The sequence below is a fragment of the Arachis hypogaea genome, chromosome 19 (genome assembly GCF_003086295.3).
Source record: "Arachis hypogaea cultivar Tifrunner chromosome 19, arahy.Tifrunner.gnm2.J5K5, whole genome shotgun sequence".
Taxonomy (NCBI): Eukaryota; Viridiplantae; Streptophyta; class Magnoliopsida; order Fabales; family Fabaceae; genus Arachis; species Arachis hypogaea.
The window spans coordinates 157,841,388-157,868,026 of record NC_092054.1 but is presented as its reverse complement, the minus strand read 5'-3'; the positions used below and the strand labels follow the sequence as shown (position 1 = coordinate 157,868,026).

The 26,639-nt window shown below is 32.7% G+C and overlaps 4 protein-coding genes across 4 annotated transcripts; 2 read left to right on the top strand and 2 right to left on the bottom strand.

The window, feature by feature from the left end:
* Window positions 1–1,508: 1,508 nt before the first annotated feature.
* On the bottom strand, window positions 1,509–7,766 carry LOC112778214 (amine oxidase [copper-containing] alpha 2, peroxisomal). Its single transcript, XM_072226562.1, has 5 exons — window positions 6,813–7,766; window positions 4,896–5,129; window positions 3,258–3,642; window positions 2,388–2,501; window positions 1,509–2,316 (listed from the first exon to the last, which is right to left on the bottom strand). The coding sequence occupies exons 1-5, from the start codon at window positions 7,337–7,339 to the stop codon at window positions 1,603–1,605; spliced, it is 1,974 nt and encodes a 657-aa protein (XP_072082663.1). The 5' UTR covers window positions 7,340–7,766; the 3' UTR covers window positions 1,509–1,602.
* A 4,569-nt stretch (window positions 7,767–12,335) lies between these two features.
* On the top strand, window positions 12,336–15,150 carry LOC112780084 (thermospermine synthase ACAULIS5). Its single transcript, XM_025824423.3, has 10 exons — window positions 12,336–12,834; window positions 13,254–13,320; window positions 13,405–13,499; window positions 13,581–13,683; window positions 13,800–13,888; window positions 14,017–14,173; window positions 14,257–14,332; window positions 14,414–14,472; window positions 14,586–14,722; window positions 14,804–15,150. The coding sequence occupies exons 1-10, from the start codon at window positions 12,719–12,721 to the stop codon at window positions 14,874–14,876; spliced, it is 972 nt and encodes a 323-aa protein (XP_025680208.1). The 5' UTR covers window positions 12,336–12,718; the 3' UTR covers window positions 14,877–15,150.
* Window positions 15,151–20,327: 5,177 nt separating this feature from the next.
* LOC112780086 (uncharacterized protein C24B11.05) lies at window positions 20,328–23,457 on the top strand. Its single transcript, XM_025824426.3, has 7 exons — window positions 20,328–20,541; window positions 20,618–20,781; window positions 20,878–20,915; window positions 21,004–21,091; window positions 21,320–21,529; window positions 21,623–21,688; window positions 21,799–23,457. Exons 1-7 carry the CDS (start codon window positions 20,502–20,504, stop codon window positions 21,970–21,972), a joined length of 780 nt encoding a protein of 259 aa, XP_025680211.1. The 5' UTR covers window positions 20,328–20,501; the 3' UTR covers window positions 21,973–23,457.
* On the bottom strand, window positions 22,587–23,424 carry LOC112780087 (photosystem I reaction center subunit II, chloroplastic). Its single transcript, XM_025824427.3, has one exon. It carries the CDS (start codon window positions 23,422–23,424, stop codon window positions 22,792–22,794), a length of 633 nt encoding a protein of 210 aa, XP_025680212.1. The 3' UTR covers window positions 22,587–22,791.
* Window positions 23,458–26,639: the final 3,182 nt, after the last annotated feature.

The following is a 26,639-nucleotide window of genomic DNA, read 5'->3' as shown; positions in this document are numbered from 1 at the left end:
CACTACAATTTAAATTTTTTTTGAGTAGTATATGATAATAATATTTATTTGCTTCATTAGATTATTAAATTTGACCCCACAATAATTTTTTACTCAACTTTTGGTATTTAATCATCAATTTAAAAATTTTATATTAGATATTCGTTAGAATGATCAATTCTAATATTTAAACGAAATTAGTATTCTTTTTTAAAAATATTATTCTTTTCAAATTAGCTTTAATTTTTGTGTAGCAACTATATTAATTGAATGAACTTTTTTAACTATGAATATCAATAAGAGTCGGCTTCTAATTGTGCTGGGAAGTGAATTTTTAAATAATTGTTTAGTATTATATATGGAAAGAGAGAAAGTTTGATAGTAGTGTTAAGAGAAAAATTACTTAATTTTTTAAAAATATAAAATCTAAAAGAATAGAATTTTAAATTATATATTATTATTTAAATTATTATTTTAGTATTTTAATTTGTATATTAGATATTTTGAAGGCTAATCATATTTTATAATAACAAAATATAATCATAACAATAATCATGCTATATGTACATAAAAAATAATTATCTATATAAAATATATATTAAAATATAAAATACACATTAAAAATAAGTTAAACAATACATGTATTTATACACAGATATATAGTGGTTAAAAGATAATTTAATATTTAATTTTTTATATACATATATTATTTTTATTATAAAAATTATTATCATATTATATCAATTTTGTCTCCACTATCAAAATTTTATGGATCCGTCACTGTGGACTTTTGATTAATAATGTTTGGAATGAAATTACTATGTATTTAGCAAGAAGAATATTAAAGGATTAATAGAATTTATTATTTTTTATTAGTAGTTAATTATTAATATTAAAAATGTCAATTAAAAATATATTACTAAATTATTAGATTAAAAAATTTAGATAATGACTAAAAATAATAAATTTTATAAATTTTTTAGTATTTTTCTTTTAATTAATATTTTGGTTTGATAAATAACATACATATAGTGACATTTTGGTATAACAAATTCAAAAATAGGGTCGGTTTTAAATTGATCGATGATTATACTTAAATCATAAAGTATTGACTTAATAACATTACATTATTATAGTCGCCGTGTAAATTGAAGAAATTACAAGAGTGGTGAATGGTTTCAAATTTCGATGAATATGCTATTGTGGACTTTTGATTAATAATGTTTAGAACGTGATGATTATGTATTTTTTTAGTAAGATGAATATTAGGGGAGTAATAAAATTTATTATTTTTTACTAGTATGGTGAATTATTAATATTTAAAAGTATAAGTTAAAAATATATTATAAAATTATTAGATTAAAAAATTAGACAATAACTAAAAATAATAAATTTTAAAGACCTTCTAATAATTTTTTTTATATTAATATTTGGTTTGATGAATGACATATAGTGACATTTTGGTATAACAAAATAAAAAATAGGGTCGCTTTTTAATTGCTTGATGATTATACTTATCAAAGTATTGACTTAATAACATTACATTATTATAGCGTGTAAATTGAAGAAATTACAAGAGTGGTGAATGGTTTCAAATTTCAATGAAATGCAAAGATAAAGGAACTAATTAACTATTGCTTTAAGGACAGGGTTGGCCTCAAAGAAATTGGTAGGCCTAAGTTCAAATTCAACATTAAGCGTTGGCATAACCGGATAATCTTCCTGTGAAGGAACATGGTGAAACCCCATCGTGTACCACAATACTATATCTTCTTTCTCTATCTCCCTATTCTTCTTGCTCCTAACGGCTAAAGAATCATCCCCTCTACTACGATCCACGAATAATCCAGCGGCCCATTTTTCAGATTTGTTGTAAGGTGTGACCCAAACATTATAATTGCTGAATGCCCCTCGTATTTGAGGATAATCATCACTTACCAGAAGAGGATGTGCAACTGACCCCGGTAACAACCGGTAGCCAGTCTTGTTTCCCCGTTTTGTTTTCTTGTTAGGATTCACCACTGCCAGCTCAGCAGCTTCCAACCCCAGCTTCACTCTCCCATCAGCTTCCGTTTTAGCAGTATCACTCACAGTTGTCCAGTAACTTTTTCTAGGGATCTTGGGATCTTTGACTTTCCGAGTCTGCAAGGTGGTTTTCACAAATGAGTTGCGTTGACCATCAATGTCAAGATCAAGGTAGTATGTAAAGAAGTGGTCATGGTACACACCAATTGTGTTATCTGATAGCAATGTGCCGTGGATGTCTATCTCCCCTTTAATTTGATCCGTGTTGATGTATGTCCCTCCCTTCATCCCCAATATTCCAGTAAGCCCAACCTAATTATTGTCACTAATTAATTAGTAATTAAATCAGCATTGGCTAGAATTAATTAAACCTTAATCCTTACCCCGAATTTGATGCTACCACTTGGCTTAAACTCCCAGTCAATGACATAGTCGTAGTTGCCCACAGTTGAAACCATTCTCACCACTAGGCTTACATCTGCCCTAACCTCGGTTATCTAACAGCAAAACCATCACATCACAAATGGACATTATTATAAATGAGCATGCCGCCAAATTAATCTTTATATATTTTATATTTTAATATATATTTTATGAGTAAATAATTAATTTTGTATTTAAAAAATCATTCATTTTTTAAATTAATCTCCAATTTTTTTTATTAAATTTGTCTTTTAATAATTTTAAGTTGATCGCATTAGTTTTTCTGTCATTTTTGTTACTTGTGGTATCAAAATTTGCTGATATAGCAATAGCACCATACGTGACATCACAGTAACATTATAAATTTATAAAATTATATCAAATCAACTCTAAATTGAAAAATTTTAATGTTTTAAAGTGTCTCTCAATTTGAAATTAATTTAATATAATTATATAAGCTTATCATGTTAATAATCAATTAGAATTATCAAATATATGCTGTGGTAAAGTTCAATTATGATACTAGATCCAGGTATTCTGCATAGATTCTAATTGTGTGTTATAGTCAGTATAATGTTATTTAACGTGCTATATTAATAAATTTTAACATTGTTAATAATAGAAATAATGGAATAACTAATGTGACTAATTTAAAATCTTTAAAAAACAAATTTAATTAAAAAAATATTTTAATAATAGATTTGGAGAATTTGTGTTTTCTCCAGATGAATTTGACCATTTACTCTATATTATTTTATACAAGTGTGCCCACTAATTTAGTAATTATATATATAGATTATAGATTAAAGGAAAAGAGAAAAAAATGGTACCACTTGATTTGGGATTGCGATTTCTGTGTGACGCCACATGATATCACCGGCATGCTTCTCGAATATGCAGAAAGCATTAGTTATCTTAACTGGATTGCCATTGGCATCGGCATAGAATGCATCTAAGAAGTGAGCATTGGGAGGGCAATCTGTGAGAGGCTCAAGTGAAGATGCAGATTGTCCAAAGCCGTATTCGCCACAGTCAAAGTAAGTTGTGTAGTACCATTCCTCCGTGGGGTCTTGATATGGCACAAACACCTCTGATATGAATCCTCTGTATAGCACCTCACGATACCTCTGCTTTTCAATATCATAGATTGAGGCCAATGAAATTATTGCCCCAACCTGAAAGTCGAACCCCAAATGGAATTTCCAGTTCCCCCAACTGTTCACACCAAATCCAATCAGCCTTAACTATGGTTAAATTATTTAAATTAATATTAATAAAAGAAATTTCATATATACTTTCTCAACAAAAATATTATGTATGCACTAAAAAATAATTAAATTAGTTATTATATATTTAAAATAAAAATATTATTTATATATTAAATTAATCATCATATATTATTTAGGAAAAGTCTAGAAGTCAGTAATTTTTGTGTTTTGTGGCCAGCACTTAACCATCAAAAGAAAAGTGAGTGATCTTCCACCATTAGATGTAATCTCACACCATTAAAAACACTATTAATGGCCAATTGATGATTACAAAACATAAAAATTGTTGACCCCTATCACTCCTCTATTATTTAATTTATTTTTAATATCTAATATATATTTTATAGTCATGGTTAATTTTAGTGTATGCTTAATATAGTTGTATTCGAAATGAATAATTTATTTAATCACTGATTTTTATATATAAATAAACATATCACACTCATTACATTTAAGCGAAGCATACGAGAATAGGGGATGCTCCCATAAAGACACGTAAAAAGACGCTTATGTGTCGCATTATTATTGGATGTATTAATGAATCGGTTATTTTTTAATTTCTTAATAAATTAGAATAAAATTGATTTTTTTTATAACAATAACAATAAATCTATTTTTTTAGAAATTTAATTGTATTTTTAAATTTTTAGGAATTTAAATATCCGCAAAACAAAAAGTTAGGGGTATATTTGTCTTTTTATCAAAAAATTTTAAGATATTCGATTTAGATTGTGTAATTCAATCGGATCAAATCGAATCTAATAATTATAAGAAAAAGTCTAGGGGTCAGCAGTTTTGTTGAATTTTGGCCAGCATGTAGCCAGCGGAGAAAGGTGAGTCATTGGATGAAATCTCACACCAATCTCACACCATTAGATTATCATTGATGGCTATTTGATGGCTACCAATCACAAAAATTGCTGGCCCCTAGCATTGCTCTATAAAAAAAATATTCAATAATAATATAACACATGTAAACTTCTTTTAAAAAAAGACATTTTTAGTGTCTTTATTAAAATGGTCTGCATGAGAATAAACCAACAAGGCACCAATCTTGCAAACAAACAAAAGAATAAAACAAAGGCAATAATGGTCTCGTAGATCTACTAGTATATGTTTGTTTCCTAATGAAATTAAATGAATGCGACAAATATGAAAATAATTGACTAATATGATAGAAAAAAAATGATGATAACGAACCTTACAGAGTGACCATCAATGGTGAATCCAGGTCGATGTGGTTGCGTGACATTTACCCCATTAAGCTTAGGACCAAAGGGTGGCTTCAGATTCGACAATCGGTACTCAGTGCCTTCGCCTTTAGGCACCGGAATCCCAAACCTGTCAGAGAAAGAAAGGATTCTCATGTCATCAAGATCAGCCACCATGGCCACACCTTCCAAAGGCCTAGCATAAAGATTGGCGGTTCCATTTTGTTAGGATTTGGTTGAATTAGTCCCACATTGCTTAGGATAGCAAATGGAGTGGGTGGCCTAGGCTATAAATATGAGGCTAAGTTCTCCATTTGTTTTTGCACCAGTCAGAAACACTTTAAGCTTGTATCTGATTTTTCTTTTCCTCTGTACTCTTTGATTAGAGAGTGTTGTGAGGTGTAGTTAGATATTTGCTTTGAAAGAGTGTGGGTGTACTGGGGTGCCGGTGAGAGAAAGAAGTCTATGTGTTGTAACAATTTTCACATAGTGATATTCTCTGGTTGTCATTTGACAACGGCCGTGGTTTTTTCTCCGGTAATTGGAGTTTCCACGTTAAATTCTTGTGTTGTGATTGTGTCTATTTTATTTCTCTGTCAAAGGTGTTTTCTCAAGGGGGAATTGTGTCTTATTCCCAACAAGTGGTATCAGAGCTTCGGTTCGGTGGGATTTATTCTTAGTATGCTCTGTGGTTGCAGCCTAGTCTGACCTTCCACATCAGAAAAGAATTTTGTCCTGTGGCTTGAGGTTGATCTTTGGTTGCTGTTGTTGTTGCTGGAAGGCAGTGTGACACTGTGAGAGTGCAGTTTGGAAAAGGTTCTGGCTAAGGAAAGACTTGGTATTTAAGTGTGTCCATTGTGACCCACCTCTCTTTCCTGGGGACCCTTCCTAGTGCACGGTCTACAGTTGAGTTATACTATTCCAGTATACGGTTGCAACAATGTCTGGATATTCAAGTGCTGTGAAGCTTGAAATAGAAAATTTTGATGGAAGAATCAATTTTGGCTTGTGGCAAATACAAGTCAAGGATGTGTTGATACAATCAGGTTTGCACAAGGCGTTGAAGGAGAAGATCTCTGGTTGCTCTCTCTATGAGAGAAGATGATGTTCTCTAGAAGACAAGAAGTATCCTCATGGTATTACCGCACTGCCATGGATAAGGATGAGTTGTGGCAATCAGGTCCACAATTGCACACGGGCATTGGTTGGCGTTGAGATGCAAGGTGTGTGGCGGAGTTAGGTCGATGGCTGAAGAACTTCCAGGAAAAGCCAATTTGGAAGTTGCACCATGAATTTTCAGCAAGGTTTCGATCTGTACCAAGGCGAAATTCTTGGAGTGGTCTAATTCCAAGTGAGTATACTTTCATGGTGGAGTATGATAGTTCTCTGAACTATGATTGTCGGTATAGACAATGGCAGCAAAGAATTGTCGGTGTTGACAATGGAAGCTGAAGATGTGTGACTATTTCAATCAAGGTGGAGATTGTTAGGATTTGGTTGAATTAGTCCCACATTGCTTAGGATAGCAAATGGAGTGGGTGGCCTAGGCTATAAATATGAGGCTAAGTTCTCCATTTGTTTTTGCACCAGTCAGAAACACTTTAAGCTTGTATCTGATTTTTCTTTTCCTCTGTACTCTTTGATTAGAGAGTGTTGTGAGGTGTAGTTAGATATTTGCTTTGAAAGAGTGTGGGTGTACTGGGGTGCCGGTGAGAGAAAGAAGTCTATGTGTTGTAACAATTTTCACATAGTGATATTCTCTGGTTGTCATTTGACAACGGCCGTGGTTTTTTCTCCGGTAATTGGAGTTTCCACGTTAAATTCTTGTGTTGTGATTGTGTCTATTTTATTTCTCTGTCAAAGGTGTTTTCTCAAGGGGGAATTGTGTCTTATTCCCAACACATTTGTGTAATAACACTTAACTTTGACGGTCCTTTTGGTCTTTTCCTCTCCAAACCAACCAACAGTGAAGGCAGCACACACAACCTGAGACATGTTGAGAGCCCTCTTGTTGAGCGAGTCCTTGAAGGGTTCATAGCTGAATGGTAGCTGTGAAACGAGACCCTGTTCCACAAAAGTCAACGTGGGGAAGCCATGCCCCTTGTAGACTCTTGTTGAGATTATGGAGCGCGTTGACAAGTCCACTGTCATCTCCAGTGACTGCTTTTGGAACCGGGCAATGACGAAGGCGCGGCGTGGCGGCAGAGACGGTGCCCTGGACTTGGAGGAGAGCCATGAAAGGATTTGTGGCTTGTCGGGTTCATCCAATGCCACGTGTTGAAAGGTTAGGTTGGATGATGATGATGTTGGGTATGAATTAGTGATTATGGTTCGAACAAGGTTGAGCTCTGAAGGGGTCAGAGGGTCAAGAGGGTGTGCTTCTGCACACCTCCAACAAACTTGGATCAGGACCAACACCATCACTATCTTCATTTTCTTGCATCAAATTAACCATTCCTACTTAAGCTTAGCTTCTAGATCTTATATATCATATCATCATATCTTAATAATTGAGCTGAGCTTCACTCTGTTCTGTCAAACAACCCATGCATAATAATTGAATGAAAGAAATTCAGGAGTAGATTCAGGTGTAATCAATTTCATGTGAAGTTGATAATTGAGAGTTATTGGATAAAAAATTTAGTCAAATTATTTAATGATTTTCAGCTATCAACTTCATATGAAGTTGACTACATCTGAATTTTTACCAATTGAGAGTTGAAAATCGTTAAATAATTTGATATGTTTATCTAAATTATTATCTAATAATTTTAAGTTATCAATTTCATATAAAATTAACTGAACATTAGTTTCTACCTAATTGAATTACAGTGTGTGTAATCATATAGAATCAGACAACTGGAAAGAGCAGTTGGCATTCAAAAAATATTGCTTAAATTAAATTTCTTTTATAGCTCCACGTCTTCTTGTCGATCATATCAGATTTTTATTTATTTGTTTATTATTGTATGCTTGTTTAACGTTTAATTAATTTATTGAACCCTATTTTAACAGGAACTATATCTAATTATTAATCAACATCGAAATCAAGCAGCTTTCACGTGGACAGAATATATTGAATATTTTCATTGTCACCAAGGATCAAGTGGACATATTATTGTCACCAATTATCTTCTGTTTTTATTTAAAACAATTTGATTGAGTACACACAATTGAATACATATAATATTTTTCTTTTTTTGGCGTCTTTTTTTTTTTTGGACAGAGACCTGGGCCATCAGATCAGCCCAGGCCAAAAACAAAGAACCTCTGCCCCCAAATCGACCCAGTACTCACTTAATCTATCCGTCTGTTGCACTAGAAAAACGGCTAAATTTTACATGTTTAAAAACATCTTTTTCTTCACAGCATCGGCGTGGGAACCAGAATTCTGTGCGGTGGTGGCGCCTAGTGGATGGCTCGGAGACTAAATTTTATGGAGCCTCCAGTGTAACCTATCTAGTTACCGCCCCAACAGTTGGGTTGTCTCTGTTTTTTTGGCGTCTAATTGAATACATTAAATTTTGTGGTGGCCAAGAGCCAATGCAATCGGCCTACAACATTGGTCTGTACCACCGGTGTTTCAATTATTTTAACCGCTCTTGGTTTTTACGGTATCTCCCAATTCGACAAGTTAAGGATTAATTCGCTGCGATATTGAATTTAGTTTGTTGCTGGTCTGCATGCATAAGGCGATATTCGAACTTCCGACACTTACTTAAACAGACTAATGAACTAACCACCAGAACAACCCAACTTGGTGGTAAAAAGATTGCTTTATCTCCATCAATTTCTCCTTTGTAATTTCCTTTTCTTTGGGCCTTTGGCCCCATTTCAATTAAAAAAAATCATTCAAAAAAAAGGACAAGTACATGGCTAAAAAACCGTAAATAGTTTTTTATTAACAACTAAAGCCCAACAAACAAAGAAAACTAACCACAAACAATCCTGGAATTAACAGCTCCTATAGCATCAGCAAAGAAATGAAAGGAAATACAAAACGGTAATAAAAAAAAAAAAAAAAAGAAATGACAACCATAACTTAAATTATGATCAAATAATGTCAATTTGAGTTTGCTTCTATGAAATTACATATAATCAATATAAATTAATCTAGTAGTTGGTTTATTACTTTCTTTAAATAAATATTGGATTAAATTATATTTTATGTATGCAATAATTTATTAATCCTTAACTAGCTTTGAGGCCTTACTATCTCTTATATATAGTTAAGATCCAAACCATACTAAGGTCCAAAACCCTTTTTTTATTAAGAAAAATATAGTGTTTATTTCAATTTAGTATGTTAAAGATATTTGTGAGTTCAACTTGAGAAAGAGAGTACGGTGTTTAGGAAGCCATAATAAACAAGCATAGAAGGAGGTTGAGTCCATGATAGCTTCTCCAAAACCCGAAACAAGGATGATTTGATTGAATTCATGGTTGGGTAGCAGCAGGAGCAATAATAAGTATTAATTAATAGCATCCCCTCTCGTGTGGAAACCATCATCATGCTGATGCTAAACTTACATCAACGTAATAGAACCCCACTTTGTAATACATAGACACTAGCTAATAATAATTAAGTGTTTACCACTATTTAGGGGGCAAGAAAAATATCTTGTTATTATTAAATAATATAAATGTTCTTTTAAGTTGTATATAGTAGCTACATGATGATGAGTTAGTTAGTTATGGAGATGGCAATTGGCACGCGTATGCTTCTCTTTCATAGCTTTTGAAGCAACAAAGAGAATATATATGATGGTCTCCACTCGCACGCTCGCTCTATGTTATCATCTCCCAAATTGCACGCTATGCTATGCTATCCTATGCTTTCATCTCTCTCTCTCTCACAACAAATAAATAACCAGATTTTTGCCAATTCTTATTCCCACATACAATCATCATCATCTTTTACCTTTTTCCTTCTAATATATATTATATTTTCTTTTCTTACTTTATACATATATAAAACCATCTCCAATGCCACACCTTGTTGCATTAAAACCAGGGACGGATCCAGAAATATTACTCTGGAGGGGCCAATAACATATATAATATTAAAAAATTATATAATGTAAAATGTATTACAAAAATATATTGATAGAGAATATATTTTAAAGTACAAAAAATATGTATGTACTTTTTATTAACGAAGTGGTCGATTTTTCGTATCATAAAATTTATCGATAATTGAATTTGTGTCAAATTTTTCATCAATTTTCTTTTCAATATAATTAAAAGACAATTAGCAAGAAATTAACCTTTCATTTTGTTTATGAGTTATTCTTTATAATATTCATCGCTAAAAAAGATGTCTCAGTTGTAATAATTAAAACAGAGAGAATTAATACCAAATGAATCAAAAAAGATACTTACAAGAAGGGAAAAAATCTACTTTATGGGATTTGAAATATTTTATTTAATTAACAAATATTAATAATAATATCTTTTCAGATTTTTTTAATATTGTTACTTACTTTTTTAGATATTAGAAATCATTAATATTTAGGTTAGGCTAAACTTTTATTTATATTAGAATAAATAATAAATAAATTTTTAAAAAAATTAAATCATACTTAATAACTTATTACTGTTAATCTTTTTTTAAAAAAGTTGGGGGGGCCGAGGCCTCCACTCGCCCCCCCTTAGGTCCGTCCCTGATTAAAACCATGATATATTATAGGAAGAGTTTTAGATATACGGAGAATATCGATGTTTCAGTTGTTTTAATCGTTGATCTGAATTATAAAAAATATATATTATATATTAATTAAAATCAATGATTAAAACAACTGAAACACCGATATTTCCGGATACAACTAATAACTTTCCTATATTATATGTTAAGGCACTAGAGCTAATGGGATAAAATAACACCACTTAAATTTGTAAATGAGAAATAAATGGAATTGAACCAAATAGGTTAGACAATAATAAAAATAGTATGATTAAATAATAGAAATTAGAGGTTTATAATATTCTTTTATATATTATGAAAATTTATATAAAAGTATTACAAGATCTTATTAATTTTTATTTATTAATTTTATGTAAAATTTAACATATACGTTAACAATGTCTTAACCATTTATATATAGTTTGCTAAAAGTAATAATATAAATAAACAAATTTAACAAATTATCGTGATATCAAGTTGATAAATATCAATTTAATTATATCAATTTGTCGTTTTTTTATCCAATTGTCTTTATTTTTGTTCTTTTTTTTTATTCATTTTTTTTATTTAGGTCAATTTGGATAAACAAGTTAATTAAATTCTTTTTGAAAAAATAACTTAAACAATAAATAACTATATTAAAAGTAGCTTATAAATAAGTTATTTTGTATTTGGATTTTTAATTCTAAAAATATTTATATCTTAAAAGAAATGTGATAAAAAGTAGTAGTATTATGAGAGAATTCTTTTTTTTTTAACTTCTCTATAAACTTCTAAATAGCTTTTTAAAAAGCTGTAATTTGGTTTTGAAAATTACACCAGACATTAATACTACTACTTTTCATAAGTCAAAAGTTCAAAAAAATTATTTTTGAAATTCCCCAAACGGACCTTTATTTCACTTGAAATTGAATTGTACATGCATCTTGAATGCTTTAAAAGTTGTTTGGATAATAATGATAGTTTGACAATTTTGACTAAAATTAAAATTACAGTATATATAATTTGGTCCTTTTTTTTTTTTTCTCAAATTTAGAAGTGAGACTTGAACCTAATATCTCTAAGTGAAGATAGGAGAGATTATATCATTTGAGCTATAACTTGTTGATATATGTAATTTGGTCATTTTTTTTTACCAAAAATAAAGAAATTCGAATTTACGACCTCTCAGGTGAGTTGAAGAAATGCACAAAAGCTATATTCTAAATTCTATTTTTAAAAAATCTTTGATAAAATATTCTCTGAGTTCACTTGAGCATCAAAATGCATGCATTTTGCAGTCTACCCTATTTTCTTCAGAAAGTTGAATTATACTTCATCCTTAAAGAAGAAGAATAAAATTTAATTATTTCAAGAACTGAAATATACATCGAACAATATCCATGTCATCTATCTAGTAATTAAGGTTATGATTATTGATATAAATATCACATACTATATATAGGAAAATTTTGGTTTATACTTTATACATCTAAAAGATATTATATTATACTTTATGTTAACACTTATTTCACTATGCTTAAATTTGAATACTGAATACCATCCTAGCTAGTGTTGTTTTCCACCTTTATATCCTGTTACATGGATTTAAAATGACACATCCACCTTTTAATATTCAAATACCGATGCTGCAATGGATAAATTTGCGTGCTCTTTATAGTTTAGTTGTAGGCCATGATTACAAGTAGATGGAAGAATACCCACCGGATCATAGTATATAATATATAGTACACATGGACAACTTTCAAATATGTATTAATGTTGTCACAAAAGCAAGATTATGGTAATCTAATTTACACAAAAAAGAAGTGTTACTTTATATTACATTTTCACATGGACATGGTAAAAATAAACTATTCAGTTTGTACGTGTGATTGAACTTTATAATGGATTGAACACATAGGAGTATATAGCTACATGCATTGTGACTGAAATCAACCTCAGAAACTTCCCAGAGATTCTTTGGTACAGGAGGATATCATTTCTCTTTTCAACTTGGCTTTGCTAGATTTCTTTGATATCAATCATCATTGTCCCTTCACCTTCTATATATTCTCCTCCCATTCTCCATTCTCTCCACTCCACTTCTCCTCTCTAGCTCTCTTTAATTTGTCAAAGTTTTGGAAGATATGGGTGAGGTAGCTCTCTCAAATGGACAGAGCCATTCTCTGAATGGTTATAGGAAGAGCTGTTGGTATGAAGAAGAGATTGAAGACAACTTAAGATGGTGTTTTGCTCTTAATAGGTACATCTTTTTAACTACTCTTCTTCCAAATTCTTAATTAGGCAACCCAAATGTATCATATCTGCTGTTTAGAGAAACCACATTACAGTTTAGTTTCCTTAACTGCTCAGAATCAAATGAAGTTTTGCTTTTACCTTGATACCTTTTATCTTTGGGTAAAAAGAAGCAAGAATATCACCAACAATTTGGTGATTGCAACTACTTCTCATATTAGGAAAAGCAAAAGTAGAAGTGATCCTACAAAGTCATAAGCTCTTTTCACCTGTCTCCATGATAGGGAGACAAAAGACAACATATAATGAAAACAAAGACAGGGCTTTTTTCTATTGCAAACTTTAGCACTATATCAAATATCTTATTAATTTGTTTCAAAGACACTATCATAAGATTACTTTCTTTTTCTATCTTTGTGGGTGTAGTATATTGCATACAGGAGCTAGCCAATACCAAGATATTGCACTGTTGGACACAAAGCCCTTTGGAAAGGTGAGCCTTCTTGGATCATTATATAAAAGAATTAGATATATATGCCTTTATGAAGAGGAAACTAAATTTATGTGGTTGTTGCAGGCATTGGTAATTGATGGGAAGCTTCAGAGTGCTGAGACAGATGAATTTATCTACCATGAATGTCTTGTTCATCCACCAGTCCTTCACCATCCTAAGTAACTCCCTCCTCTATGTTCTTTAAGAATCTAATTCATTCCCAATCCCATATGATTTACATTGAACTTTTGTTCATTCAGCCCAAAAAATGTTTTTATTATGGGGGGAGGAGAAGGATCCACTGCAAGGGAACTGCTGAGGCATAACACCATTGACCAAGTTATAATGTGTGACATTGATGAGGTAAATTAAATTAAAACCTCCTAAGTACTAAGTTAGCAAATTATTATTATACATGATGATGGAGCCAGATTATTAACCAATTCCATTTTCATTGATGCTTGATTTTATCACATCAGGAGGTGGTGGACTTTTGCAAATCATACTTGGTAGCTAATGGGGAAGCTTTCTGTGATCCAAGACTTAAGGTCATCATCAATGATGCCAGGTCTGATAATAATCAAATAATAAACTCTTGTGCTTCCTGAATTATTGATCATGAAATAATAAACTCTTGTGCTTTCTATTAGCTAGGAATGAATAAATTCTAACAGAATGTGTCATGATGAATTAAAGGGCTGAGTTAGAAGCTGGAGAAGAGAGGTATGATGTGATAGTTGGGGACTTAGCAGACCCCATTGATGGAGGCCCTTGTTATAAACTTTACACAAAATCCTTCTATGAGTTCACTGTCAAACCAAGACTGAAGGAGGGTGGCATATTTGTGACACAGGTACTATAAGACCAATGTCCATAACATGAATCAAACATTTATTAGAGGAAACAAAATTAAAGTAACATTTCTATATTGTTCAGGCAGGACCTGCTGGAATATTCAGCCACACTGAGGTCTTTTCATCTATCTACAACACATTGAAACAGGTTTTTAAGTGTAAGTAATCTTTTACCCTTCTTTATGTAATGCTATTTTGATTTGAAAGTTACCAAATTAAGCAGTTGACCACTTTTGCAGATGTTGTGGCTTACTCAGCTCATATCCCATCCTATGCTGATATCTGGGGATGGGTCATGGTAAAGATTATTACTTTATCATAAATTTTAAGAAATTGTTTTATATGTTATGTCACAGTAGGAAATGGACCTCATCATATCTTAATCATTCTTTTGCTCTTGGAATATAACAGGCTTCAGATTTTCCATTAGAGTTGAATGCAGAAGAGATAGACATGAGAATGAGAGAAAGGATTAAGGGGGAAAATAGATATCTGGATGGCAAAACATTCTCATCAGCCTCAACATTGAGCAAAGTTGTTCGCAATTCGTAAGTGAAATCAAATTATAAGTTTGTAACTTTTGCGTCTCTCAAATATCTATTGTTGACAAGCATAGACACTATTAATAGGTTGGACAATGAAACTCATGTATACACAGAGGAAGCTGCAAGGTTCATACATGGCCATGGCAAGCACGCTTAATTAACCAAGCTTCACAACAAGTATCACAACATATATAAAGAAAACAAGTGAAATCCCATGTTATGTTTTTCTTTGATTTTTTTTTTTCATGTGTTCCCTTACCTAGCTTTGTTCTTCTCTTTTATTTTTCCTTCCTTAGTGTGTTGTTCGCTCAAAAAGGGTACTCAAAAAAGGTCCTTTTTTCTACGAATATGCAGATATAGTCAACTACTTAACGGAAGTACAAGGATGGTTACTAGTACTATGAATCTATCATAATGGGTTTGTTTTTTTATTTTTTTTTGCTAAAGGACTAATTCATTACGACATAATACTCAATTTGGTTTCTAAACTTACACGCGAGTCTCAATTTAGCCTCTGAAATTTTAATTACCTCTATAAACGTGCCTCATATTAGTCCCTAAGACCATTTTTAGTATAAAAACGTTAATAGGACGTTGTTGTAGACTATCACATGTCACGTTAAAACTTGTAAAATGATCTCGTTTTGGTTTTCACATTTAAATAGCTCAAAAACGGCATCGTATTACTTATTTTGTTAGGTAAAATTTTAATAAACATCATTTAGGATGTTGTTTTTAGGTTATTTGAGTGCCAAAACCAAAACAACATCATTTTACAAAGTTTATTGTGGCATCCGGCTGTCACGATAGTGTTCCGTTAACATTTGTACGTTGAAAATTGTTTCAAGGACTAACATGAGTTATGTTCACAAAGTTTGGAGACTAAATAGAGGCAACTGAAACTTTAGGGGCTAAATTGAGACTCGCGTGTAAATTCAGGGACCAAATTGAATATTATCTCAATTCATTATGGATCTGAACTCTATTTACCGGTTTGTCGCTGACCAATAGGTTGTTACATACACAAGACCACTCGACTTGACTAACCCAAATTAGTTTAATGGGCTTGGCTTTATTAAGCAAAAGTTGGGTAAAGGCATGGGCCTAAATTTGGAATACGGGTGTGATCAATATATATTCTTATCAAATCCAAAAAAAAAAAGATATATTCTTATCCAACCCAAAAAAAAAAAAAAGAAAAATTGGACCCCAAATTACAAAAATAAAATTAATTTAGGAGCTATTTAGTAACAAGAGACTTGGATGATAAGAACTATTAATAATCTTCTTTACCCATCTCAATTTGATCCTCTAATAAAAATATTATTCATCTGATGTGGACATTGAAGGTTTTGCACTTTCTTTTAAGAGCGATGAAGTGATTGCTAATTATTTCATGCCTTGGTATACAATCATACATCATATATAATGCAATTTCTATATTATTACATTATATAAATCAGTATACATCCCATGATCACAATGCACCGACCAATAACAACGAGATGTCTTGTTTATATCTTAAATTAAGGTGGTTGAGTAATCAATGATAGGCACATTTACGTAACATATAACACTGTTTGATACATTGGTTAGTTGTATTTGTTGCTTGAGACAAAACACATTCTACCCTTTCTTAATCAAACCCGATTATCATATCGCTCAGAATACATTATTGAATTTTTAATTTAATTTGATTTCCCGTTACGCTCTTTGGTGCATGATGAAAGCCACATTATTGTTTTCGTCGTCACTCATCATCAATCACACTCAATATTTGCTGTTAAAGTTGTTTGATCTAATATAATTCAGTCCTCTTTTATATTATTTTGGATTAATGTTAAGTGGAACAAATTAATCCAAGTCAGATATATTATATATCTCATCGGTTACTTCATTGGGCTTGTCATGTTTTTATAATAGCAATTATTTTTATGGATCTTGTTGTGTTCTTTTCGTATAAGGCTTAGTTTGATTAAGACTCTTTATTGTATTGTAGGATTTAGTTTCTTGATTGAAATAATTAAACCAAGTCAAGTGAAATGAGTATATAAGATTGCAATTTGAATTAGTATCTTTTAAGTCCATGTATAATTGTATATGAAATTCGAGGAGTCTAATTTATAATTACGTTAAGAACTCGAATGGTGATAAAAAGAGATGGAACAAAAGACAAAAATCACTAAATTGCAAATCAGCTTGTTTCATTGGAAGGAAGCGAAGCGACTTAGATAAAGATATTAAAAACGTCTTTTTATAAAGATATTTTTTAAAAATTAAAATTTAACACATATAATCAATTAAATTATATTATTTTTATTAAAATTAGACTAGACAAATCAGTTAATAAAAAAAATTACTATAATATCTCTATTATAAAATATAACTAAAATATTTCTATTATATATATATATATATATATATATATATTGAAAATTTTAAATTCTAATCGTATAACAATAGAGAAGAAAATGACTAAAATTTAGAATTCTCAAAATTAATATATATAATAAGAATATTTTAGTTATTTTATATAATAGGGGTATTGTAGTTATTTTTTATAAAAAATAATATTAATTTAGACGGATTCAAAATTTAATTTACTATTTTTCGGTCAAATTAATTTGTCTGACCTAATTTTAAAAAAAATAACATAATTTAATTGATTATATGTGTTAAATCTTAATTATTAAAAAATATCTTTAAAAAAAAAATATTTTCTGCGTCTTTATGGGAGCATCCCCTCGTTTCAATTGTTCAAATTAAAGTTTCACAAGGAACTTTCACACGGCTAAGTTTCTAAATCACTACTCTCAAGTTCACATGATACAAACTCATAATTAATTTGAGAAAGTTCTAGAGAGTAACTTAAAATGTAATAGATATAATTATTTAGAATGAATGGATTAAAAAATATTGGCCAACTAATACAATTTTTTTCAAATAAGAAAATTTAATTTCCTTAAATTAAAAAAAAATACTAGAGAAATAACATGTTTAGTAAAAAAAAGAAACTATATCCATTGAGAAAAAATTGCAAACTTACATATTTAAATAACAAAATTATTTATAGTGATATCTAAGACACTTTAAATATTTCTCAGAAGATGATAATATCTCATCAACTAGTAGTCTAGTACATACACTCTTTAAAATACTTTAATATCATTCTTTCCTTATATAAATAATATTTTACATAAATAAGCATTAACATAATGTTATTTAAGATGTTAATTATCTCATATTCAAATTAGAAAATCATAAATTCAAATTTCAGATATTGCAAAGTATACTTTTTTATAAATTATGTATGATGAAAGATAATTTTAAAAAAAAACTATGTTACGTGCACATATATTAAAATCAGCCACTAGTATAAAATACATATTAGAATATAAATACACATTAAAAATAAATTAAATCACACATATATTTATATATAAATATATTGATAGCTAATTTTAGTGTACAAATAACATTTTTTTTTAAATTATGCACAAAACATCTCTCATATTTATCCTATTACACATATTAAATACATTAGAAATTATATATATTTCTTAGAAGAGTAATTTTTCACGTTCAAGCAATTTTACATCCAACTTCATTCAAGTGATTTGAGTTACGTGTTTCTTTTTCCTGTTTTCTCGTTCCTTTGCGCTTCAATTTCGGATGCTACGTCTTCTTCTTCTCCTCCTTTTTTATTATTTTTTAATTTTGTTACCATCATCACCAACAGCACCTCTTCTTCCTATTAGAATTTCGTCTCCTCCTCCATCATCATCATCATCATCGTCATCATCATCGTTATTATCATTGTCTTCTATCTTCTAATACGTATCGTCGTTATCGTTATTATCGAATTCGAATTTATATAATGGACAATTTTTTGTTCATTTGGTATTATACAATGATTTTGTTTTGAGCTAATTTTCAGTTCATTCGATACGCAGGTATTTCTGAATTTGAATTTATATAATAGACCATTTTTTGTTCATTTGGTATACAATGATTTTGTTTTGATAATATTTTCGATTCATTCGATTACCACAGAGAATCAGAATCAATAAAAATGTTAGCAAAATGTTGGTGTTATTGGTGATAACAATAATGATGATGGAGGATGAAGAAGAAAAGGAAGAAGGAGATAAAAAAAATTCAAATAAAAAAAAAGAGGAGGAGGAGGAGGAGGAGGAGGTGATGGTATGATAGTGATAACAATGACGATAATAAAAAAAATGAAAAAAAAGAGGAGAAAGATAAAGAAAAAAAAAAAGACAATAAAATTTTGTAGGATAAACTAAATAACTTGAATAAATTTAAATATAAAATTGTTTAAATGTATAACGGACTCTTAAAAACGATGAGTTAGAAAAGATATTAATCTTGGTTTTCATAATTTGTTGGATTTGAGTTGGCACTAGCAAGTAGCAAACCCGAAGACTAGACAACAAAAATAATATAAAAACAATAAAACTCCAACTTTTAATAAGTTCTGATATAAAGTTGTCTTATTATTACTAGTGAGTCATCGCTTACAATACATGGTGTTATTAAATTTCCGATCCTATCCAGAACCAGAAGAGTTTTCATTTGCCCTTATCTATCTTCAACAAGATAGATGCATAGAATGGAAGGCACGTACACTTTAGTATAGTTGTTCCTTGATTATTATTGTACGTACTCATAATAAAAAAAAAATTATTAAATATATTAATTAACATCAGAGTGCTTGTTCTTATCCGCTTAATTTACAAGCTCGAGTAATCGATGTTATTCTATAGTACTACTGGGTACTGATGCTCTCTTCTACTTTTTATCGTTAATGGAGCATCGTGGAAATTAGTGGATCCTAGAATGCATTCTACAAAGAATCTATAATAAATTAATAAGTCACACTTTTCACATGTCTATTTTTATGGGAATAAACGCGTAAAAAACAGTATAGTATTTAATTTGTTACCCAAAATAATGAAAAATTAAAATTTATAAGTTGTATTCATATTCATAGAAGCATAAAAGAAAAAGAATATGTGGAGTTTGTAAATGATTTCCGTCGGTGCGTTATTATTCCACTTCAATTGGATTCCAAAACTGTCGTTTGTCGTTTGTCATTGGAGGGTTGAGTACGTAAGTTGGGTGACGTATTATTGTTTATTATTTGTTTTCCATTATGATTCATGACGAGGATTATTCTTAAAAATTTTATTTAATTAGTTGTGCTTACCTGATTTGAAACCAGGGTATGTGGTTCTAAATTTATCTACTCCAACATTTGCCCGAATATTGATAGATGATTAGATGCCATGCAAAATGACTAGTGACTAATGACTAATATGCTCTCATAAATAAATCTAACTTAAAAAACGATATATGAATAAATAATAATAACTTAGTTTCTAAATTGTGATAAATAATTCAGTGTGCATATCTGACTCCTCATAGAACAAAATGGCATGATAGGTAAACAAATAGCAAGTTATCAACTTCCGAATTTGCCCCATCATCATATCCCATACATATATTGAAATTAGTTGTTTCGTGGGGGGTATTTTGGTCCACGTATATGTAATAGAGTAGATGGTAGTTAGAAGTACGCGCCAATGGTGTGGGGCCCGGTCCATTCCCTCTGCTGTACTCGGTTCGCAACATCTTCACTATTATTTTTCAATGCCTATCCAATCCACGTGCTCGACGTCATCATCTCCTTCCCTTTAAATTGACCTCAGCTGAAGCTTCATTTTCGCTCTCCCTCTCTCGTTTCCTCTCATCAAAAACAAGAATGGGATTCTCCACTTCTCCCTTCCATTGCATCCTCTTCGGTAACTCTCTTATAATTGAACAAGCTTTTAATTTCTTCTTGTTTTCTCTAATTCCATCTGTGAATTGAACAAGCAGATTTGGATGACACCTTGTACTCATCAACCCTGGGAATCGACAAGTGCGTGAAGAAGAACATCGAACTCTTCCTCATCGAGAAATGTGGATTCTCCCACACGCAAGCCTCCACACTCCGCGTTGAACTCTTCAGAAATTACGGAAGCACCCTCGCCGGTTTGCGTGTCAGTAGTAGTATTCACTATTCACTATTCACTATTCACTTCTACCCTAATCCCTTTTCCCACCCTCATTCCTCAGCTTAATTTCTTAATCTGCAGGCACTAGGCTACGACATAACTGCAGAAGATTACCACAGGTGAGTGACTATTCATTAATTACATCTCTAACAACTACTTAATTACTTGTTTAAGCTGATCAATTTTAATTTGTGACACCAAATACAGTTTCGTGCACGGAAGGCTACCGTACGAGGTGATCAAGCCTGATGTCCAGTTACGCAACCTCCTATGCAGTATCAACCAAAGGAAACTTGTACGTTTAAATGTTCAATTCTCTCGTATAATAATTAGACAAATAAAATAGTCAGAATTTCTCTTATTTAGCATTAATTAATTATCGTAACAATTAATGAATATTAAATAAGACAAATTATAATTATTTTTGGCTGATTTTCTTTAGTTACCAAATATTTTTGTAATAATTTCACGAAATATATACTATTACTAAAATTGCAAAATTATTTTTATTTCTATGCTCAAGATATTTACCAACTCGGACCGGGTTCACGCGCTGACGGTGTTAGACCGCCTTGGTATAAAGGACTGCTTCGAACAGATCATATGCTTCGAGACCATTAACCCGAACCTACCCAACGCGACCCGACCCGATGAGTTCCCGGTTCTCCTCAAACCGTCGCTGGAAGCCTTTAAGGTGGCTCTCCAAGCTGCCAACGTGGATCCACGTCACACGGTATAATGAAAACAAAACTAAGTTAAATTTTTAATATAATCGCTTAGAAGGAAGATAATTCAAAATTTTAAAAAATCGAATGCATGTTTGCAGTTGTTTCTGGATGACAGCGCTCGCAATATTGCGGCGGGAAAAGAAACGGGTCTTCACACAGCTCTGGTAATATTCTAATTTAATTTCTAAACCAGCGTAGAAGTATGAAGTTTCATTTCATTACCAAGTGTTTTATAATTAGAACTAATTGATGGCTTTTGGGTTGATTTGTGAAGGTTGGGAAGACAGTGAAATGCAAAGGAGCAGATTATGCTGTGGAGAGTGTGCACAGTGTTCCTCAAGTAATTCCCGAGATATGGGTAAGCGAAATGGACGGTGCTGATGAAACGTTGACACGTTCTAAGAGCGATCTAGAGGCTGTGCTAACCACTGCAGCAGTTGGAGCCTGATCATTACATTTATTTTGGGGTGTTAGGTGTGGGCTTACAAGGCCCATCTTGTTGTACATACCCAACTTCCCAACCAATTCACAAGGATAATTAATGAACATAAATAAAAAATCACAAGGACCCCTATATTATTGGCGTCATTTTAATCATGTGCATAATTTACTGTAAGATGTAATATAATAATAATATTATTATTTCCTATTATACCTGTACATCTTAAAATATCAAGTGGTTTAAGAATAAAGTTTACTCTATTACTGTGAGTGATTTATAAATATCAATTAATGAGCATTTTAGTAACGATGATGCACCGAAAAGAAACTGAGTCTTCAATCACCTCGTACGTATTAGATATTTCGGAAGCTCAAAATATTCCTAATTAGTTGGTGAGGTAGTATTTATGCTTTATGGTGATAACCAAACAGAAAATGAATGTGGTGATCCGATTCTGAGTGTATGGTGATGCCAATGGGAAATGCATCACCTTGTAAGTTGCAATATGAGTCTCTTTCTTCTTTGTCTCTACATATGTTTTAAGAATTCTATCCTCACATACAGAGAATTTGTCCGCGCGAGTAGGCTTGATCAAGCTAAGCTAAAGTAAATTCATCATATTCCAAAACATGTTTTTTTTTTTTTTATAGATATTCGAAAACATGTTGATGATACTAATCCCTTCAAAATATAAAAAGGGGAAAGGAAAACCATAAAGGTACAGAGCTTAACATACATTTAATTTGTCACATATAAATATGATCATAATAAGTACAAGAGAAAAACCCAATCAGGGAACCAATGATTCATCAAGAGAAGTTGGAATTACAAATCATAGGGTTGTTTGCCAGTGAACTTAACCTCAATGGGGCTAACGTTCTTGCCAATGGACCTGAAGTTCTGACCAACACCTTGGCGACCAGCGTTGACTTTCTCAGGGTAAACACCATCCTTGGGATGCAAGTATTGGACCTCGCCGTTGGGGAAGACCCTATAGAACTGGTACTTGATCTTGTACTTTGACCGAAGCCTTGTCCCAAGAGCAAGGCACTGCTCTTTCCTTGCAAGCTTCAGAAGGTTCGGACCCTGCCTCATTATGGCGGCGCCACCTGTGGGCATCTCAAAGATCTGTTCTTTTGGGGAATCCCATGTTATCACATAGAACTCTTCCACTTGGGCCTTTCTCAATAGCCCTCCAGTGCTTCCTCCGAATATTGGGGATGGCGTGTTTGGATCCAGCTCAGGTGGGGTGAACCCCACTGGTGCCTCCTCCTTCTCAGCCACAGGTGCTGCAGCCTCTACTTTCTCCTCTGCAGCCGAAGCTCTTATGGTTGCGAACCTGAGCTGGGGCTTTGCGGTGGGGAAGGACACTGCGGGTGGTTGCTTCCATGCACGGTCGCTGGGCTTGGAAGCAGAGAGTGGTGGAGTGAAGAGGGAGGCTTGTGTTGCCATTGCCATTTCAGGATGAGAGGATACAATGAGATGGAGATCAATTGGAATCAGGATTCAGGAAGAGGTATTATTTTGAAATTTAGATGGGTGGTGTGGATTTGGATTTGGATGTGGATATATGGATAAGGTAATATGACTTGCACCAATTATGATTCATGTTTTTGATTCCATGTCTCACCACAGCCTCACACCTCTCATTTCCCTCCCCATCATACTCATTACTCAATGCTATTGTTCATTTTCCTCTTACTTGGAAATACCCTCAAACAACAGGCAAACACATTCTTTTTATTTTCAATGGGCCCAGCATCGATGAGTTGGGCTTAATTTAAGCTTCATAGTGGGCTACTCATTGGGCTCATGTTAAAAGATGAGGTCCTACTATAAATAATAACGTGTAATACCAGCTTGCTTGTTTGGGAAGGTCGTCCACTTTGTCTCTGCAGTATCCGAGGGATTAGTCATTGGGCTTCCGGCGGCCTGATGGATATCCTGGTGCAAACAAAAAAAAAAATAACCTGTAATACCTTGACCCAAAAAAAGGAACCTGTAATTCCAAAAGAAAAAATAATAATAACCTGTTATCAGATAATGGAGGTGGCTTGCAGCGCATGGGTAGGTAAACTTAGACCTAAATTATATAAGAGGAAAAAAACAGAAACAGAAAAGAAGAAGAAAAGGTACATATTCATGTGAAGATTTGTACATAATTGAATGTGATTTGTTATAAAGTAAGGGGTCCCAGCTTTTATCGTTTATGCGACCTATTTATTTCACAAAGAGAATATAAGCTTCAAACAACTTGTCAAACAAATTAAACACTAACCATTCATATTAGTTTACATTAAAATCAGTTACTAAAATTAGTTATTTGTATAAAATATATTAAAAATAAATTAAATAATATATATATTTATACACAAATATATTATATATAATAATTAATTTTAATAGTTAATTATAATTGTTAGAATATAATTAGGATCAATTAGAATTATTGTAAAAAGATAAAGCAGGTTGTTTGGCAGTTTGACAAGAAATGCAATCAAAATATTCATTTGGAACCTGACCTAAAACACCCTGAGAGACAAGAGGACGCAATTTTCCTAGGGAGGTGTGGGCAAGACGCTGATGCCATAAGTGGAGGGTAAAGGGAGAAGAAGCAGCACAGAGATTTAGTACAGGAGGAATATAAAGATTATCGAGTTCAAACAACCTTCCGACCTTACGTCCAGTCCCGATGATTTGTCCCGTCCGAGGATCCTGTACACGACAACCAGAAACAGAAAAAGTGATTTCAAAATCCATATCAATAAGTTGACCAACAGAAATAAGATTGAAGTTTAATTTGGGAATATAATAAGTATCAGGAAGATTAAGAGTTGACTAGGATATAGAACCCTTGTGTGTTGCGTGCAAGAGGGAGCCATTTGCAGTATTGACAGAAGGTCCATTTGTAGTGGTACATGGACGAGAAAATATTACGCAACGGAGACATGTGATTAAAACAACCCGAGTCAAAGTACCATTTAGAATTACCTGGAGAGGTGGAAAAAGCAGCAGGGGTATTACCAGAAACAGAGAGAAGACGCTGAAGAAGAGATGCAATATCAGAAAGAGAGACAGGAGACGAGTTGAGTGGACTAGGACGTGGTGGGCGAGTAGGACAGGCAGTAATTAAATGTCCCGAGAGCTTGCAGTAACGGCAGAACAGCTGTGAACAATGGTAGCTAAGATGACCTTTCTGGTGGCATGTGCGACATTCAACAGAAGGACAGTCGGGGAAGAGGTGCCCAGAACGGTTACAGTTTCGACAGAATTTACCCTTTCTGTCGGTGGCAGCAAAAACATCTGGCTTTTCCCATGATAGCAGTCACAAAGATCAAAGAGAGGACAGAAAACGGCAATTTCGGAGCAGAAAATGAGAAATCGAAGTGCAGAATCGGAAAGAGCTCACCAAAAAACCTTAGGGAGGGTCCCACTTGTCTACCCCATCAGCGCCACGTCAGCGAGACAAGGACACGTGTCGCCACCGGAGAGGAGCAAGAGAGACACGCTGGCAGCGAGGGGACGCGGGTCAACGTTGGGTCGGGCCGGGTCGCGCGCGGGTCAACCAAGGAGCTTCGTGCGACACGTGGCAGAGGGAGGAGCGTCCGATCAGCGCCGAGATCTAACGGCTGCTGAAGCTTCTGGAAGGAGAATGATGGAGGTGGACAGCGAACTTCCAGCGGTGCGTGACGGCGCGTCCGGTGGCGAATGGCGGCGATCTTGGAGGCGTTGGAAAGCTGAGGAAAAGGAGAACACGATGATGCCAGAGGTGACGAACCAAAGCGTCGAAAACAGATCGAAAAACGAGAGAGAAGAGACACGGTCGGAGGAGAAAAATAAGAAGGGCTATGAACAAAAATTCATGGGAAAAAAATTTTAGGCTCTTGATACTCAGATAATATTTTGATAATAGTAGAATACACTACTATGTGCTAGACAATAATTTAGACTAGCTTTGAGTGATAGGCAAATGTCAAAAAGGAACTTTAACGCATAACCAAAGGAAAATCAATTGATCAAATTAAAGCATACAAAAGTATATAGTACTAATCAATGACACTATATTCTCCTGTAGTTTAGGATCAAACCAAACTTATCTTAGGTACAAAAGTCATTCATGTTTGATGCAGAAAGTTATGCATTTACAAGATAAGATTACCAGCCTCATCCCTATCAGCTAAGGAAAAGATCATGTTATACATATACTGTATATCGCACTAATTATATTTGGAGATAGTTCATGTAAAAGAAAATAAGGATCATGAAAAATAAGAACAGTAGTGGCATATAACAGAGTTCAAGAGGAAGAAAGAAATTGGCTTTGTAGCACACAGAAAAATGTTACATAAAAGGACTTTTTTAGGGGTGTCAAAAATGTTACATAAAAGGACTTTGTATATCCCTAGAATGGGGTGCCAGTGGTGGAAAATTTTTTCTGTGGGGATGGAGATGGGGAGCGAAATTCCCTCGAGACAGGCGCGGGACCTGAGCGGGGATCCCCGCCCCATTCCCGATAATTCTCCGAATTTTTTAACTTAATAATCCTTACTTTATTTCTAACATAGGGATTCTTTTAGTAATTTCACTCATTAAAAAACCCTAACTCTATTGTTCAAGATTTTATTTTATGGATTATGATTTGCTATGTTATATTTCTAGACTTATAATCTTGG